Source organism: Anguilla rostrata, chromosome 3, assembly GCF_018555375.3.
Source record: "Anguilla rostrata isolate EN2019 chromosome 3, ASM1855537v3, whole genome shotgun sequence".
In the NCBI taxonomy this organism is placed as follows: domain Eukaryota; kingdom Metazoa; phylum Chordata; class Actinopteri; order Anguilliformes; family Anguillidae; genus Anguilla; species Anguilla rostrata.
Window position 1 is genome coordinate 73,133,171 of NC_057935.1, and position 19,096 is coordinate 73,152,266.

Sequence of the window (19,096 nt, forward strand, 5' to 3'; positions counted from 1 at the left end):
GTGAAAATAGTGGACACTGCTGCACCCCTGAGAAGAACCTGGTAGGTGTATGGAGCTCCACACCACAGCCCCCTCACGCATCTCCACACCACAGCCCCCTCATGCAGCTTCGAACCACAGCCCCCTCATGCAGCTCCGAACCACAGCCCCCTCATGCAGCTCCGAACCACAGCCCCCTCACGCAGCTCCACACTACAGCCTCCTCATGCAGCTACACACAACAGCTCCCTCATGCAGCTCCACACCACAGCCCCCTCACGCAGCTCCACACCACAGCCCCCTCATGCAGATGAGAAGGTTCTAAGGAGCCGAATACCTTCCAGTGTGAGCCGAATATCTTTCCACTGGAGATATGATTGTTTCTCCACATGATTGTTCCTCTGATACATGCTAGAGGCAGAACAGGATTGCTGCATTCAGGATGATGCTCACATCTGGCTCATTGATCACAAACACATGGAGTCCAGTCAGAGTCAGAGAGATTGAGACAGGGCTGCAGTTAAAACAGACAGGAAATAGGCTTTGACACAAGGGGTAAGGGGTATAAACCAAACAATGCCTGTGAATTGGGTCACAAGGAATGAACTGATTTTGAGTCTATGTCCAAAATATACAATGTAAACAGCAACTGATTTGTTCAATCCCACCAAAAATCAAACATGAAATAGCAAATACATGTTTCAACACAAAAATTTTCAATGTGTTTATTCAGGTAAAGTAGATGTTTTGGTAATGTGTAGTTTTTTTACTTTCACTGTACTTATAATTACTATGCACAGTCAAGACTGCTCCAGAATGCTATAACGTGCAGTGGCAGTCTTCATGAGGAAAAATCAGACTGCACAGCTGATATGCCAATCTTTACCCAACACTCCTATCTAGTGGTGACATACTGTAATTGCTATTCAGATTTTAATTGAAGACCAAACATGGGCGCTGCGGTCATAACATTACAGGCCTAAACAACAATCTAAATGTGCCTGGAAATATAACCATGTGTGTTTGTCTGTGTGTGTGCGTGTGTGTGTGTGTGTGTCTGCGTGTGTGTATGTGTGTGTCTGTGTTTGTTTGTGTGTGTGTGTGTGTGTGTGTGTGTGTCTGTGTGTGTGTATGTATGTGTGTCTGTGTGTGTATGCGCATATGCATGTGTGTGCGCGTGTGGGTGTGTGTCTGCACGTGTGTGTGTATGTGTGTGTGCGTGTGTGTGCGTGTGGGTGCATGTGTCAGCGTGTGGGTGCGTGTGTGCACGCCCGTGTGTGTGTCTGTGTGTGTGTGTGCGCATGCGCATATGCGTGTCTGCGTGCGTGTGGGTGTGTGTGCGCGTGTGGGTGCATGTGTGTGTGTTAGTGTTTATAGTTCTTGGATGATGTGAGTGGCTCGGGTGTTCAAGTGAAGTTCAAGTGAAGCACTATTTTTGGAGGTCTGAATATTTTGGAGCATGCCCATCATAAGAAATAGCATATTTCATTTTTCTCACTTCAAAGCACAGCAGCCTCATTTTCTTTATTAATGTATATTTTTCACACAGAATGGTTTCAGATCTTAAGACAAAATATAGTATTAGACAAAGGGAACTTGACTAAACACAAAACACATTTAAATTATTATTTCATTTATTTAATGAAAAAAGTAACCAAACACCCATATCATCCATGTGAAAAAGTAATTGCCACTTTAAACTTAATAACTGGTCGCACCACAATTAGCAGCAATAACTGCAACCAAACACTTCCTATAATTTGATATCAGTCTTTCAAATTTCTGTGGAGGAATTTTTGCTCACTCTTCCTTGCAGAACTGCTTTAATTGAGGACAAATTGTTAGGTTTTCGAGCAGGAACTGCTCGTTTTAGGTCCTGCCACAGAATCTCTATTTGGTTCAAGTCAAAACTTTGACAAGGCCACTCCAAAATGTAAATTTTCAGCCATGCAGATGTGGACTTGCTTTTATGTTGTGTATCATTGTTTTGCTCCATAACCCAATTATGCTTCAGCTCTTAAACAGATGATGGGTCATTCTCCTTAAGTATTTTCTGGTATAGAGCAAAATTCATGGTTCCTTAAATAATGGCAAGTCGTCCAGGTCCCAAGGCAGCAAATTATCCACGCACCATCACACTACCACCATCATGTTTGGCTGTTGGTACGATGATCTGACTGTGAAATGCTGTATTTACTTTAGGCCACACATAATGGGACCCTTGTCGTCCAAAAGGTTCCCCTTTTGACTGATCTGCCCATAAAACATTATCCCAAAAGGCTTGGAGATTATCCAGGTGCATTTTTTGCAAATGTAAGACCAACAATGATGTTTCACTTGGATAGAGCAGTGGCTTCTACCTTGTTCCTCTCCCATGAATCCCATTTTTGCCCAGTCTCTGTCGTACTGTGAAGTCATGAACACTGACCTTAGCTGAGGCTAGAGAGGTCTGTAGTTCGTCGGATGTTCTTCTGGGATCTTTTGGGACTTCCTTAATGAGTTGTCACTGCACCCTTGGAGAAATTTTGGCCAGCTGGTCACTCCTGGGAAGATTCACCAGTGTTCCAAGTGTTCTCCATTTGGAGATATGGCTCTCCTTGTATTTAGGCGAAGTCCCAGAGTCTTAGCAATGGCTTTGTAACCCTTTTCAGACTGATATTTCAACCCTTTTTCAACCCAACTTTTTGGCTGGAGTGGACCGCAACAGCGGGACCAGCCCTACAAACGCGAATGTCTGTGACTGACTGAGTGATGAAGTTACACCATTGGTCGGCCGAGTTATGAAGTTACACCATTGGTCTGCCGAATCACGTGTGTTAGGTCCAGCCATATATTAGGTTACCTAGTCTTGATTCTCATCTCTTTGGAATTTCCTTTGATTGTGGCATAGTGTGCTTGTAGAAACTTTGTGGTGACCACTTTGATGGTAAGGTTCAATGTGAGTTTAGATTCAACAGGGCTGGCTGCAATCAAGCCTGGCTGTGTTCAATCAGCTGAATCGGATTCTCAATTAAATTTGGTTAATTGGTTAATTGAATAACTAAGGGAGCAATTCCTTTTTCACATGGGTGATATGGGTGTTTGAAACTGTTTTCATTAAATAAATGAAATCATTTTTAAAAATATGTTTGTTTTTACTCAGCTTCCATTTGTCTAATATTATGTTTTGTCTAAAGATCTGAAACCATGCAGTTTAATACACAGTATGTAATAATAGAAAAAGCGCTTTGCAAATAAAATTGATTTATTTTTATTTATCGTGCATCGAATACCCTATGATCTTCATTGTAACATAATAGAGTGTATTTATTTAAGTTTGCCCTTATGTGACAATACATTCCAATTTTCCCATGCAAAGATTAAACAGGCGCTGTTAAGTATTGTTCTTGTTGTGGATATTATTTGGATTCGTCTGCTATTTACATGGCTATAACAAATAAGGGCTGTGGACAACGCGCTTTCACTTTCTCATTCGGTACTTCCCATTAAGGTGTTCATAAATCCAAAGTCCACTATGAAGGTGAGCAATGGCAGACAAGCACTTCAGAATCACAACGGCGTTATTTATCTTCGCGAACTTCAAATTTGGTGAGAACTTCCTAAATCGTTTCGGTAATTATTCGTTCTGTGTGTTTTACGTCAGAACCTTTTTCAGAGGTAACCCATTTAACTATCTAGTTCATATCCCAAATTGATCTATATAAACTAAAATAGCGACATAGGCTGTAAACCACGAGCCGAATTCGCTGAACTCGACTCTGTTCCACTGCACTGCTCTTATGGTAAAAGCGGTTATAATCCTGAGTGATTTCTGCCTGAGGAAGAGCCTATGACCGCGGACGCTGCGGACAGTGTTGAGCGACCCTACCTGTTATGAGTGGAAGCTCTGACCTTGTCACCGAGTTTCCGACAGTACCATAGAACTTTCTAGCTGTGAATTCGTTTTTGTTTGTTCCTTTTTTTAGAATTTATATTCTGGCGTACGATTAACGAGTGAACATATTTACAGAGAACTGCATGTAAATATACATGTTGTCAAGATATAACATTACATTACATTCATTTGGCAGACGCTTTTATCCAAAGCGACGTACAAAAGTGCATTTTCATGATCGTAGACAACTGCTGAACACGGGTTCAGTAAGGTACAATTACTTATTTTGTACAGCTATTTCTAGCCGAAAACAATGAACACTATCCTGGTCTAACATCTGCAAAGCCAACTAGGCAGAAGAATAAGCTACAGTATTAGGACAAATACAAATTACCAAGAAGTGCAGGGATGGGGCAACATGTAACAAGTGACAGGACAGGTTTTTTTTTTTTTTTTTTAATACAGCGTGGTGGTGGTTATTCTAGGTATAGTCTGAAGAGACGAGTCTTCAGGCCACGGCGGAAGATGGATAGTGAGGGGTAGGTTCGGTTCGGCATATAATATGGGGTAATGGGATATCCGGCAACAGAAACCGCTCCGCGAGTTAATGGTTTGTCAAGACAAAGCCATCGTAGGTAAACGGATTGAGACAGATTAGGCTACAGCGACATGTAGGCATATGAGCGTAAAAGACTTAAATGAAACGTTTCAAAAAAGAAAGAAATTTCACCTATAGAGTAATATATGTTAAATTTAGAATGGTGGGTGTAGACAGGAGGGATGAGCAGAAGCTAGCTGCATCTGTATCCTGTCGGTATCCGCCAACTCAGGCTTCACTGTCTAGCGTTGTTCTGTAAAACATTAACATCATCGGTAAAATGGGGTGTGTTGTATGCAAACATTAAGTTTAAATTGAATTTTAAAGTTAATTTAACCCAGAGGTCACTACACTGCGGCCTTCTCAAGTATTTTAGAAGAGGAGAATGGAGGTAGGTCTGTAGTTTTTTAGGATTTCAGGGTTTAAAATTAGGCTTTTGCACCAGGGCCTTGATGACAGAAACTAAACTGTCAAGGGGTTGGGTACAAAACCAGAGGTTAACAAGGCCAGTTAACGAGGTTAAGCACAGGCGCGCTCCATACCAGTCAGTTCCTTCAGTAATTTGACTGGTAGTGGACTGTAGGGCAGCTCACAGAAGTCTGCCTCAGAGTAAAATAGACTGTTTACTGTGCTTTACATTACATTACATTACAGGCATTTGGCAGACGCTCTTATCCAGAGCGACGTACAACAAAGTGTATATAACCATAACCAGGAACAAGTATGACGAAACCCCTAGAGAGAAGTACCGGTCCAAGTGCAGGGAACAACCGCATAGTTCAACTTGGACCCTGAAGGTTAAACTGATTAACACTAACACAACGAAAACGGCAACAATGCAATCTATGGAAAAAATACAAGTAGTCGTTAAGACAGTTAATGCACCTAAGTCACCTACGAAACAGCTGCCTAGTTACAACCCTAAGCTTACAGTCATTTACAGGGGGGTAGGGAGGGATGGGGAGAGGTGCAGCCTGAAGAGGTGAGTCTTCAGTCGTCGTTTGAAATGGGTCAGTGTCTCAGCTGTTCTGACCTCCACAGGGAGGTCATTCCACCATCGTGGGGCCAGAACAGACCGGAGACGTGTTCTGGAAGTGCAGGTGCGAAGAGGGGGAGGTGCTAGGCGTCCTGAGGTAGCAGAACGGAGGGATCTGGCTGGCATGTAGGGTTTAAATATCTTGTGGAGGTATGCTGGGGCTGATCCCTTGACTGCCTGGTGTGCTAGGACCAATGTTTTAAATTTGATGCGAGCTATAACAGGCAGCCAGTGGAGGGTAGTGAGCAGGGGAGTGACGTGGGAGTGTCTGGGGAGGTTGAAGACCAGACGAGCCGCAGCATTCTGAATGAGTTGCAGGGGTCTGGTGGCAGATAGGGCTGAGAGGGAGTCGGCTGGTGTGAGAGACAGTGCTGAAAACATCCTACTGGATCAGCGTTATGTAAACCTTTGGGTCTCCATAATAAAGTCTAATCATGTTTTGTATTGTTGGAAAGCCAATCTTCATGCAGAAGAAGTTGGTGTCTTTGGTACTGGGTGCTGGGTGCCGACTAAATCTTGGTACCTATGGGTCAGCGCCCATATCTGTATCCCACTATTGAACACACTATACAATAAACTACCTTCATTTTGACCTGGCATTCCTCTTTGAATCTTACACCTGCACACCTAGTAGTTTTAAGGTCCTAACATACACACAGAACTCAGGACATTGGCACCCCATAGTTACTTGCTTATACACTAGTGTTGTAGCAGGATTTATGCAGGCTACACAAGCCAGAGGCACGTCCACGCCTACCATGATAGACAGCGATCGGTATAGAGCCACACTACTGGCGGAAAGCAGTCTCCTCAATCTATGCATAACTGTTGGCACAGAGGAAATGTTAAAACATTATTTTGGAGTCAGATAATTGAGATATCATTAAATTACTCCTCTTCTAGTAGCACCAGGTGAGACTACACGCGTTCCTTCACCACTCAGATACTTCCGCTGCGTGTGGACGGGGTTTCTTACAGGATCCAAAGGACAAATTAGGCTCCTCCCTGCCCTGCTGCTTCAGTGGAGAAGAGTGCAAGGGGAGATCTGTCAGTGATCCACTGGTTAAAGTGATGCCATTGATTTTATATACACTTGGACTTTTGTAGATTCATATCTTTGATGTGGCACAACATTTAAAAACCAAATACGATATGATATGCAAGAGGAGAAAAGTGGCACTAAGTCCATTGAACAAATGTAGCAAAATATGGGTAGCATTGCTTTGGAAAACCGCTTGCTTAGACTCACAGTGCAAAGCAAATCACAACACGAGGAGTTACCTGGAAACTGCAGCAGTTAAGCACTTGTGGGTGTGTGACACCTTTCAGCCAACTTCTTTGGACAGGGCAGAGGCTGGTTTTCTTCAGATTTTTTTGAGTGCTCAGTATTTATGTTTGTAAAATCAATATCTGATTACTGCAATTTAAAGGAGGCCCCCGGTCTCATTACATTTAGGTCACAAAAAATAAATAAAGCATTTCCCTGAGCAAAAGAATGAGCCATAAAATTCTATTATGAATGGGTTATATTTGCCTATAAGTGTCCTAGACTAGTGTCAGCAAAGGAACTTAACTGATCATTTCTCTAACTGCATTTACTGTATCTGTATACTTGCTAACCTGTTAGCTCAGATTAAAGTAAAAAAAAATTGCTCATGATTTGTATTAAAATACTTTCTTGCAGGTGATTTCATGCCTGAGATGATTGTCCAGTCTAATGGAAACTTCACACTACAGCCTAATGTTCAGGGTCCCCTGGAGGAAATTTTGTGGAAGTGGAATCATCATAAGGTGGTTGAATTTTACCAGAAGGAAGTGGTTGAATACAGGCAGTTTAAAGGACGGACGATCCTGGACCTCACAACGGGAGCCCTGACCCTCACACATCTCACAGAGGCTGACAGTGGGGAGTATGTTGGTGAGCTGCAGATCAAGGGAGAGCTGGTGCACTATCGTCAGACGGTGAAAGTGTTTGGTGAGTTTGCTTCTACTGAATGACCAAATCCCAGGTAATTGTGGGCTTTCATCAAAAAAAAATTAGCTGTATGTTATAAAAAATTTATACACTGTCTACTGAAATACACTTTCAACCATTTTGTGGGGCAATAAAAAATGTTTTTGTCTGTCCAAGCAGGTAGAAGCATGGCATTTTACATTATTTCAAAGCGCTTCACAAGTCGGTCTGTAACCACACGGTTATGAGTGCGAATATCGCTAAATGGCACAGAAGTTATACCTGTAGTTTCACAGAGTTCTCAATTAGAGCCCGACCGATGCCAGATTTTTGGGTCCGATGCTGATTCCGATTTTGGAGAGTCCTAGCCCACCGATTACCGATGTTTTGACCGATATTTTGTCAAAAAGTGCAACATTTTCAAATCAATTTGAAAAACGTATATTTTATTAAAGTTTTTATATTTAAGAACATTTAACTTATAAGCAAACAAATAAAAATAAACACACAAAGAACTTTTTAGATAAAAAAAGTAAAAGATGATATTAAATTAAATATATGTATTAACACCATCTTTAAGTGTGTGAAATCAAAATAACTCCACACCTTGCTTTTACTCCTTTCTTTTCCAGCCATCTATAAAAAATTAATCTAAAAAAAATCCGTTTTCCAGGTTCAAACATGTATTTTTATGAATATTATTATTATTGTTGTTGTTATTAATTTGTTATTATTTCTTAGTATCTATTCTCAGTACATTAATTATATTATTACATAATATTTTCTTATTTTATTCCTACTACATGATCTCAAAGAGTAAGACGATCTAGAGAGCTTCCCTGTCCATAAGAATTAGGCGGTGAAAATAACTACAATGCGCTCTGACACGTGACTAGATGACACACTCGCTCGCAATAACGCATTAGCTATTGACACAGCCTCATTATTTCTTATTATATATTCTCAGTAAGTTAAATGAATTATATTTTCTTATTTTATTTCTACTATATGGTCTCAAAGAGTAAGACATTATCTAGCGGAGCTAAAGAGTGAATCAAGTGTAACGTTAGATGAAATTAAATTGACTGGGTGAAATAGCCTACGTGAAAAAAACTACAATGCGCTTTCGTGCAGGTTACCCGCGCTAACTGTTGGTTGATTCACTTCTCCAACAGCAATCCTTCTCTCATGTTATCACGACAAAGCTAGATAACATGGCTTATATGATCCACGTTAGAAGTGTTTTTCTGCGTTTTTACTGTCTGGTTAGCTTGCTACGATGACGCGTGACTAGATGACACACTCGCTTGACACAGCATCATATAGTAGCTAATATCATTATCTCAGATACAAAAACAAATGTGTGATGCATTCAATCACCATTTTATTTTGGCTGGTTATTTATTTGAGAATACAGCGATGTCCTCTGGAAATGTAGGCCTAGATCCTACGCTGCTTATGTGCTCACTGCCACTTCATAAATGATTGCTAGCCAGCTAGCTTGCTAAAGTGAACCAAATATGTTAGCTAGCTCGCTCGCTTGATAATGAGGATTGATAAACATAGTGGTCGTATAAACGCATTTAATTAAAAACTTTCACTAAATATACATACCTTTATTGCGGCAATGAAATCTGTGCAGACAAGTCTCGCAGTGGAGAATATTTGACGTGGCACGAGTGTCAAACGTCTTATTAGAGAAGTAGCGCGTCAGCTGCTGCAGTTCACACTTGTATTAGAGCTCCCTCTACTGGATAATTCTAGTAAATAGCAATTACAACGTTCGAACAGACAAGTACAGATAAATAATCATTGTTTTTTGTTTATTATACTTACTAAAATATCGGGACACATCGGCGGCATAACTGGCGATCCCGATGTTGTGAAAAATGTCAGATAATGGCCGATATATCGGCCACACCGATATATCGGTCAGGCTCTATTCTCAATCATAAGTCATACTCGATCATGTGGGTCAGGTGTGCTAATCCATGAAAGACAATGCTAAAGTTAGCTGTGAGGTCACAAGCCTTTGTTTTCCATGTAGATGCTGTAGGTAAACCAGCAGTCACCTGCCAAGTGAACGGCTCCTCAGTAACCCTGCTGTGCTCTGGGGGCGACAGACCAAGCACTCAGTACAGGTGGGAGGGGCCTGCCATAGAGCCCCAGCCAGGGTCCCAGCTGAAGATAGAGGCAGCAGAGAGCTCTGATGCAATCTACACCTGTGTGCTGCACAACCCTGTGGGTGAGAGCAGAACAGACTTTCCTGTAAAGAGCTGCTTCCCTGCTCCAGGTAAGGCCCACTCAGCTGATGTAGGGACTGAGCACAGGCCTGCCATCCTGGCTGCCACAGTCCACCCCTAATGCTCATTTCACAGGTTTGGTTAGCTGTTCCAGTTGTTATGTAGTCCAGCCCTAATCCTCAGTTCACAGGTTTGGATAGCTGTTCAGGCTGCTATGCAGGTCTGTAGTCTAAAGCTTTTAACCAGAGTTTTTAACTTAAGTTAAGCATACTGCAATTTTTTTTCCCACTTGCTCAATTTACAATTTGTTCATGTTCTGCTGTTCTCCTGGGGTTACCAGTTTATTTTTCTGTGCTATCCTGTGAATTCCATGGGACTTCCACCCAAATTTCTCCCTCTGGTCTATAGCATAGAGTACTGGGTAAAGGCCCTGTTCACGGTACTGTCGGGGTCCTACTAGGGGTTAAATGCTCATGTACCCCATCTACCTCACAGTCTCTGACACATGACTGGGGAACATTGATTACTACTGACCCCAATCATCCCCAGCACTGTCAGCTGAGACAGCTGTTGCTGAGCAACCAGTCAACTTCAAATTAACTGCCATTTCATTAACACAGGGAACTAAATAAATCATCTTCTAAAGTCAGAAATACAGAAATATGTTTATATACATCTTTCAATAATCAGATCAAAATGGTTGAGCTTTATCTTTTATATTTTTCTAACATGTTCTGTTTTTCTTTATGTTTTTAGGAAGCGCCTCTGTCATTATTTCTCTAGTCATTGTCCTCCTCCTCTTCATCATTGTGGGATTGCTTTTATTTTACTACAAGAAATACTACAAAAGTAAGAGTCTTTTCAAATAACACATGAAATGATATTAATAAACGCATCCATATGCAGATCCTGCTGGTTCTGGAGCAGTTACTCAGGACTGGATTCAGTAGGGCTGCACTCCTGTTGTCTCCATAAAATGAGCACAAGCTCTCCAATACTGTGGGACTGAAAGCTCATACATTAGCACTACTACACCCATGACTAATAATAATAAAAATCATATTTTATGTTGTAGAAAGACAAAATGAAGAGGACATGGAAGCTCAATCTGGGGGTAAGCTGTAGAAATGATGGTAATGACTGTGATGATGCCACTGTGAAGCACGATGAGTAATGAATAATATTTCATATCTTATATTGTAGAAAAAACAAGACTGAGAGAGAGAGACTCTGAAGCTGCAGTAAATGGTGAGCTGCAGAACAGTGTTATTCACTCTGGCCTTAGAGCTGCAGGTGATGACATCACTCCCTCTGGTACTTTATCTCTGAACTTAAAACACTGCAGCTGCAGGTTTCCTCCAAAAAATTAACATCTATACAATGTATGCCTATACAGTACTCAATGACAGGTGTATTAAAATCAGATGTATTCATATTCATAAACTTCAGATGTAGGCGTGCTGCTGGTAAAACTAGATAAATTAAATCTGTGAAACATTTCTTTTGAAACAGAAAGACAACAGCTATTACCAGCAGACCCTGAAAACGTTGAGGAAACTCCAGGTAAGGCAGAATTAACTCTGTGCTGAACAGGAACGTGTCTCATAATGAAACAGCAGTACTGAAATGCCTCTGTTTCAGGGTTGGGATCAATTACCCTGCAATTCAGCCAGTTCAGGAAAGGAAATATATTGTGAAATACCCATAAAACATTGTGGACATTTTTCAAGCAATTAATTAAATTTGAAATTTCTTGAGTCGGCTTGACCCTTAACTGTTGACCGTTAAGTATTTTAGATGATTGACCAGATAAGTTATCATATAAACCTTTTGTAAATGTCCAACAAGTGACTAACTATGCATTTTCTCTCCCCATTCACAAAAGTCAACACTTGTCCTTCATTTTGGTTCAGAATTTAAGTATAAAGTGCTACTTGAATGCTTTTACTTTGAATTTGCCAAATTGTGAAGGTGAAGACCAAATGTTCTGCATTACTTTGTATATTGCATTGCATTATTGTGTGTGAACAGTGAGGAAACATGGGGATTGAATCCTGGCCTTGATGTAAAGCTGGATCAGATATTCACCTGTGAGCCTCTTTGCATTTGTACTGTACTCAGCACACACAGCCTTATTTCCTCTGTTTCCACAGGAAGAGTTATGGAAACACCAGAGCTGTATGGAGACTGGTGGGATTCAGGTAAGACCTGTGATGAGCATCAGAACACACATCTGACTGAGAGTAGAGACTCAGACAGCTGTTCCTGGTGATTCTGTTATATGCAGGTGCAGTTGTTGCTCAGTCGCTGTGTGTGTGTGAGTGTGTGTGTGTGACAGAGAAAGAGAGAGAATGAGAGAGCAGGAGAACATGGATGGTGAGAATGAGGGAATAGTACACTGAGTACAGAATGTATTTGAGCAGGAATAGACTACAGCAATAAATAAAGTACACTTTCAGAAAGAAGGGTACTAAAAGGAGTCCAAAAAACTACAAACGTGTCACAGGGGTGGTACCCTATAGGTACAGAAAATGTACATTATGTCCTCTGTTTCTGCAGCAAAGCAGGTTGCAGGCTGGTTTATCTCAGGTAAGACCCATGATGAGCATCAGAAGACAGCACTGACTGAGCAGCACAAAGGGACTGATGGGAGTGCTGGAATTTCACAGGAGGAGAGTCAGACAGGTAAGTACAGGGAAGCAGCAGGTAACCTGCCAATCAGTCACCTGCTTTACATCAGGTTTAATATTTTATTTAATTTCTGCACAGAATCACGAAATCGGGGTGAAGATTCTGAAGAGAGAGGAGTAGAGACTGAGGGGGGGAACTCTGAACACCCCTCCTCTGGCACTGTCCCGTTCAGCGCTCCTGAGTCTCCACCTGCTGCTACATCCAAAACAGCACCAGCTCCAATACAGAGTCAGGACCAGGAAGCGGAAACAGAAACAGCAGATTCAGCCCAGGAGCTCCCCAGCAGCCCAGAAGAAGAGGAGGATATTCAGGAGAGTCAGACAGGTAAGTACAGAGAAGCAGCAGGTAACATTCTCAGTGAGAGACTCAGGCAACTGTTCCTGCTCATTCTCTTGTGTGCAGGTGCACTTGCTACTCAGATACATTTACAGGTAGATTTATTTAGGTAGATTTATTTCATTTCTCCATAGAAAGATTAATTCAGGGTTAATATTTTGAATTTATTACACTGTATTGCTTAAGATGAAAAAATAACCCTTGCATTATTGTGTGAGCAGTAAGAACAAATGGGGATTGAATCCTGGCCTTGACGTAAAGCAGGATCAGATATTCACCTGTGAGCCTCCTTGCATTTGTACTGTACTCAGCACACACAGCCTTATTTCCTCTGTTTCTGCAGTAGGCCCTCAGGAAAGGGCAGAGCTGTATGGAGACTGGCTGAGCTCCGGTAAGACCTGTGATGAGCATCAGAACACACATCTTACTGAGAGTAGAGACTCAGCTGTTCCTGGTGATTCTGTTGTATGCAGGTGCGGTTATTGCTCAGTCGCTGTGTGTGTGTGAGTGTGTGTGTGCGTGCGCGTGTGTGCGTGTGTGCGTGCGTGCGTGTGTGTGCGTGTGTGTGAGACAGAGAGAGAGAGAGAATGAGAGAGCAGGAGAACATGGTGAGAATAAAGGAACAGTACACTAAGTACAGAATGTATTTGAGCAGGAATATACTACAGCAATAAATAAAGTGCACTTTCAGATAGAAGGGTACTAAAAGGTATCTAAAAAACTACAAACGTGTCACAGGGGTGGTACCCTATAGGTACAGAAAATGTACATTATGTCCTCTGTTTCTGCAGCAAAGCAGGTTGCAGGCTGGTTTATCTCAGGTAAGACCCATGATGAGCATCAGAAGACAGCACTGACTGAGCAGCACAAAGGGACTGATGGGAGTGCTGGAATTTCACAGGAGGAGAGTCAGACAGGTAAGTACAGAGAAGCAGCAGGTAACCTGCCAGTCAGTCACCTACTTTACATCATATTTAATATTTTATTTAATTTCTGCACAGAATCACAAAATCAGGGTGAAGATTCTGAAGAGAGAAGAGTGGAGACTGAGGGGGGGAACTCTAAACACCCCTCCTCTGGCACTGTCCCATTCAGCACTCCTGAGTCTCCACCTGCTGCTCCTCCCAAAACAGAAAATGAAGAGGAGACCTTCCACAGTCCCCGATCCAGCCCCTCTCCTCCCCATCCCCCTAATTCTCCCCCCCATCCAGCACCAGCTCCAGTACAGAATCAGGACCCGGAAGTGGAAACAGAAAGAGCAGCAGAAGCAGAATCTACTGATGAGACTGGAGCCAATCAGACTGCAGGAGCCCAGAGGCAGAGAGAGAAGAGGGGGGGGCAGAATGGAGGTAGTGATGGGGGCGGAGCTCAGCCCAGTGGGGCAGGAGGGGGAGGAGTTGAGAACACAACAGCAGATCCAGCCCAGGAGCTCCCCAGCAGCCCAGAGGAAGAGGAGGATATTCAGGAGAGTCAGACAGGTAAGTACAGAGAAGCAGCAGGTAACGTTCTCAGTGAGAGACTCAGGCAGCTGCTCCTGCTCATTCTCTTGTGTGCAGGTGCACTTGCTGCTCAGATACATTTACAGGTAGATTTATTTAGGTAGATTTATTTCATTTCTCCATAGAAAGATTAATTCAGAGTGAATATTTTGAATTTATTAAACTGTATTGGTTAAGATAAAAAAAAATAACCCTTGCATTATTGTGTGTGAGCAGTAAGAACAAATGGGGATTGAATCCTGGCCTTGATGTAAAGCAGGATCAGATATTCACCTGTGAGCCTCCTTGCATTTGTACTGTACTCAGCACACACAGCCTTATTTCCTCTGTTTCTGCAGTAGGCCCTCAGGAAAGGGCAGAGCTGTATGGAGACTGGCTGAGCTCCGGTAAGACCTGTGATGAGCATCAGAACACACATCTTACTGAGAGTAGAGACTCAGACAGCTGTTCCTGGTGATTCTGTTATATGCAAGTGCAGTTGTTTCTCAGTTGCTGTGTGTGTGTGTGTGTGCGTGTGCGTGAGTGTGCGTGTGTGTGTGTGTGAGACAGAGAGAGAGAGAGAATGAGAGAGCAGGAGAACATGGTGAGAATGAGGGAATAGTACACTGAGTACAGAATGTATTTGAGCAGGAATAGACTACAGCAATAAATAAAGTACACTATCAGAAAGAAGCGTACTAAAAGATGTCTAAACTACAAACGTGTCACAGGGGTGGTACCCTATAGGTACAGAAAATGTACATTATGTCCTCTGTTTCTGCAGCAAAGCAGGTTGCAGGCTGGTTTATCTCAGGTAAGACCCATGATGAGCATCAGAAGACAGCACTGACTGAGCAGCACAAAGGGACTGATGGGAGTGCTGGAATTTCACAGGAGGAGAGTCAGACAGGTAAGTACAGAGAAGCAGCAGGTAACCTGCCAATCAGTCACCTACTTTACATCATATTTAATATTTTATTTAATTTCTGCACAGAATCACAAAATCAGGGTGAAGATTCTGAAGAGAGAAGAGTGGAGACTGAGGGGGGGACCTCTGAACACCCCTCCTCTGGCACTGTCTCGTTCAGCGCTCCTGAGTCTCCACCTGCTGCTACACCCAAAACAGCACCAGCTCCAGTACAGAGTCAGGACCAGGAAGCGGAAACAGAAACAGCAGATCCAGCCCAGGAGCTCCCCAGCAGCCCAGAGGAAGAGGAGGATAGACAGGGTCCAGACACCGATGGGAGGGCACCCCAGTGTAGTGATGCAGGAGGGGGAGGGGACGAAAGTGTCCCAAAACCAGATTCAGATCAGGATATAGACCCCACATCAGCAGAGGAAAATCTAAGTGTCCCGTCCACTGAGCCATTAAGCACAGCTGATCCAGCCCAGGGACTCCCAGACACCACGGCCCGTTCCCCCCCTCACACTGGGGCGAGTGAGGAGTCCTGCTGTGCAGAGGAAAGCCCAACATCAGGCCCAAATCTGGAGCCCAACAGCACCTCTGAGGCAGAGGAAGAGAAGAAGAGAGGGAGCGAGGAGAGGGCGGAGTCACAGGACAGACAAGCCCCCGAAACCCTACAGCCCCTATAAACCCCCTGCACCCCCTAAAAAACCCCTAAACCCTTTAGCAGGACTGTCCCAGAGCACACAGGAGGGAGAGACGCAGGCGAGCATGGCACTGAGTCACATGACACAGGATAAAAAGACTGCAGACACAGGAAAAGCAGCTCCTAAGCCTGAGAACACAGGAGATCATTTAAAGAACTGAAACTAAACTCTGAGCAGTGCTACAAGACACAAGCAGGTGTAACAGGCTACTGTAAAACTGTATGAATTTGGGCAAATCCTTTTCTTTCTTTGCTTTATACATTTCCACCTGGTCTGTGTTTGGGGCTGTGTGTGTGCGTGTGTGTGTGTGTGTGCGTGTGTGTGCGTGTGTGTGCGTGTGTGTGCGTGTGTGTGCGTGTGTGTGTGTGTGTGTGTGTGTGTGTGTGCGTGTGTATGTGTATGTGTGCGCGTGTGTTAGTACATCTGCATCTGCCATATGAAGCTCTAATTAATATCCGGCTCATACCTTGTAACACCTGCAATATTCTGCTGTCTAATTTCCATGTAAATAGTAGATAAACTCCTGAGGAAAGTCTGTTGTTATCTAATCTAGATAACTGGTGCTATACTTTTTTTTTGGCTCGCAGCGGCAGCTATAATTTCATTATTTTCACTTTTTTTTATCAGGGGAGCCAGTTGTATTGTAGCCACACCCCACCACTGTGTTCTGTTCTGTATTTAATTCCTTTTGGCCAGCTATGCAGGTGTTCCTGTGCTAATCCTTCTCATTTCTCTTTCATGATCTGTAGATTATAGTGTGTGATGTGCACCAGTGCAGCCCCTGTCACTTTTATATACTGAAGCCCAAAATTAGAGATATGGATCCATGTGTTATTAGAACCCATTGAGAATGAATTATTTTCACATTACATTACATTACAGGCATTTGGCAGACGCTCTTATCCAGAGCGATGTACAACAAAGTGTATAACCAAAGCCAGGAACAAGTATGACAAAACCCCTAGAGAGAAGTACCGGTCCAAGTTACTGAAGGTTAACTGAAGGTTAAACTGTTTAACACTAACCCAAACGAGAACAGAAACAACACAGTCTATGCAAAAATACAAGCAGTAGTTAAGACAGTTAATGCACCTAAGTCACCTACAAAACAGCTACCTAGTTACAACCCTAAGCTTACAGTCATTTACAGGGAGGTAGGGAGGGATGGGGAGAGGTGCAGCCTGAAGAGGTGAGTCTTCAGTCGTCGCTTGAAGTGGGTCACAGTGTCTCAGCTGTTCTGACCTCCACGGGGAGGTCATTCCACCATCGTGGGGCCAGAACAGACAGGAGACGTGTTCGGGAAGCGCAGGTGCGAAGAGGGGGAGGTGCCAGGCATCCTGAGGTAGCAGAACGGAGGGATCTGGCTGGCATGTAGGGTTTGTTATTGTGATATTGCATTTTCTATTAAACTGAGGGCCTCTTTTTGAATCATTATGGGTCATTGAATAAATAAAAAAAATCATTCTATAATATTCCATGCCCTGTTTTGTATTGTGATCTATTTGAAATTCTCATGTACAGTAGGTATACACTGTATGGAGAGTCTATTCCATCTGACCAAGAGGGGAGCCAGTTGTTCCACAACCCTTAGGGTATTTCATACATATGGAAACACAGCGATAGCGACTCGACTCAACACAGCAGCTGCTGCGCCTGCCCCTCAGCATGCAGAAATATAAAATGACCTCATCAGCAGGCAGTAATTTAAATCTCTCTGTAAAAATTTACGGCCGTTGGAATAAGTGCGTCCATATCTCAACTTGTAAGTGAAAAATAGTGGACAATATTACATTTTATAAAATGTAATTTGTGTTAACACAGTTTCCGTTTGTCTAATATTACCTTTTGTCTAAAGATCTGAAACCATTCAGACTAATATTCAATAATAGAGGAAATCAGGAATGGGGCAAATACTTTTTCGTGGCATTGTATTTATAAGATACACATATAAAAGCAATATACAAATAAAATTGTTTTGATTTTGATTAAACATTTATCCAAAGCGTGAATTTCCCACGATCTTCCTTGAATAATAGAGTTTATTTATTTATTTACTTATTTAATTACTTATTTAACGTTGTCTTATGTTGCAATACATTAACACATTTCATGCAGAGTACAGGCGCCCTAAGTATTGTGCTTGCAGCATTGTTTTGATTCTTCTGCTATCGTTTAACATACCAACAGCTAAGGGCACGGCCGACTCACATCAAATATGATTTCACTTTCACTTTCACTTTCACGATGCTTCTCCGGAGATACGTGCTCATAATAATCCGTGTAATAGCCCAGTGTGAAGGTGAGCAATGGCACACAGGCACGTCAGAATCACTACGGCGTTATTTGTCTTCGCGAACTTCACATTTGGTAAGAACGGTTGTCCTAAATCCCTTCTGTAATTATTCGTTAAATATGTGCGATTTAAAAGTCAGAATCTTTTTCAGAGGTTGCATGTTTAACCATCTAAAGCTAAAATCAGATTAATATGCAGTTGGCTAAAATAACCGTATAGGCTGTAAACGAACGGCCCTACCTGTTTTGTATTTGACGTATCACCGAGTTTCTGACGTTACCCAGAAGCTTTCTAGCTGTGAATTCGTTTTTTCTATTTCTGTCTTTTTTAGATATAATATTCTGGTGCATGCTAGTCAGAGAGTGAACATATTTTCAGAGACAGACTGTAGGACTATATAGACGACATACTAAATATACATATCGAAATATGAGATAAAAACAAAACATAACACAATGACGAGAACAGGCCATTCAGCCCAAAAATGTTCTCCATTTTCCTAACTAAATTGTAGCTAGGGCTCTGATTACCTACAGGCGAGATAGTATCTAACACCGTATCAAGCCCAGTCTGGAAAATCCCCGAAGTTCATGCTTCTATTACGTGGCATGGCAGGCTATTCCACTCAGCGTAAAAAAAAATGGTTCTTAATGTCTTTTACGGAATTTAGCTTTTACCTAATTTCCATTTATTTCTCCTCGCTCTGCTAACAGAACTCAACCTCGTAATCTCGTAGTTCACTTTGATAATGCCCTTTATAAATATATCCCCTTTATTATATAAATGTATGGGTGTGAAGGACGTAGATGATACTTTTTTATATCACCTAGTGTAATATATGTTACACTTAGAATAAATATATTTTATAAAAATGCAAGAGGAAGAGGTGAGTTTTATGCCTGGTTTTAGAAGTGCAGACTGACTCTGCTTCCCTGCCATGGTCGTGCTGACAGTTCCTCAGCAGAGAGGCTCTGTAGGAAATTCTTTTTAATTTTGGGGACAA

The 19,096-nt window shown here is 42.3% G+C and overlaps 1 protein-coding gene across 1 annotated transcript in view; it reads left to right on the forward strand.

Moving 5' to 3' along the window:
• LOC135251895 (protein PRRC2A-like) overlaps positions 1-19,096 on the forward strand; it is a 150,371-nt gene that overhangs the window by 10,588 nt on the left and 120,687 nt on the right. The window contains exon 14 of the mRNA XM_064329759.1: positions 10,760-10,798. Within this exon, the coding sequence (XP_064185829.1) occupies positions 10,760-10,798 (39 nt within the window). The remainder of the gene's footprint in view (positions 1-10,759; positions 10,799-19,096) is intronic.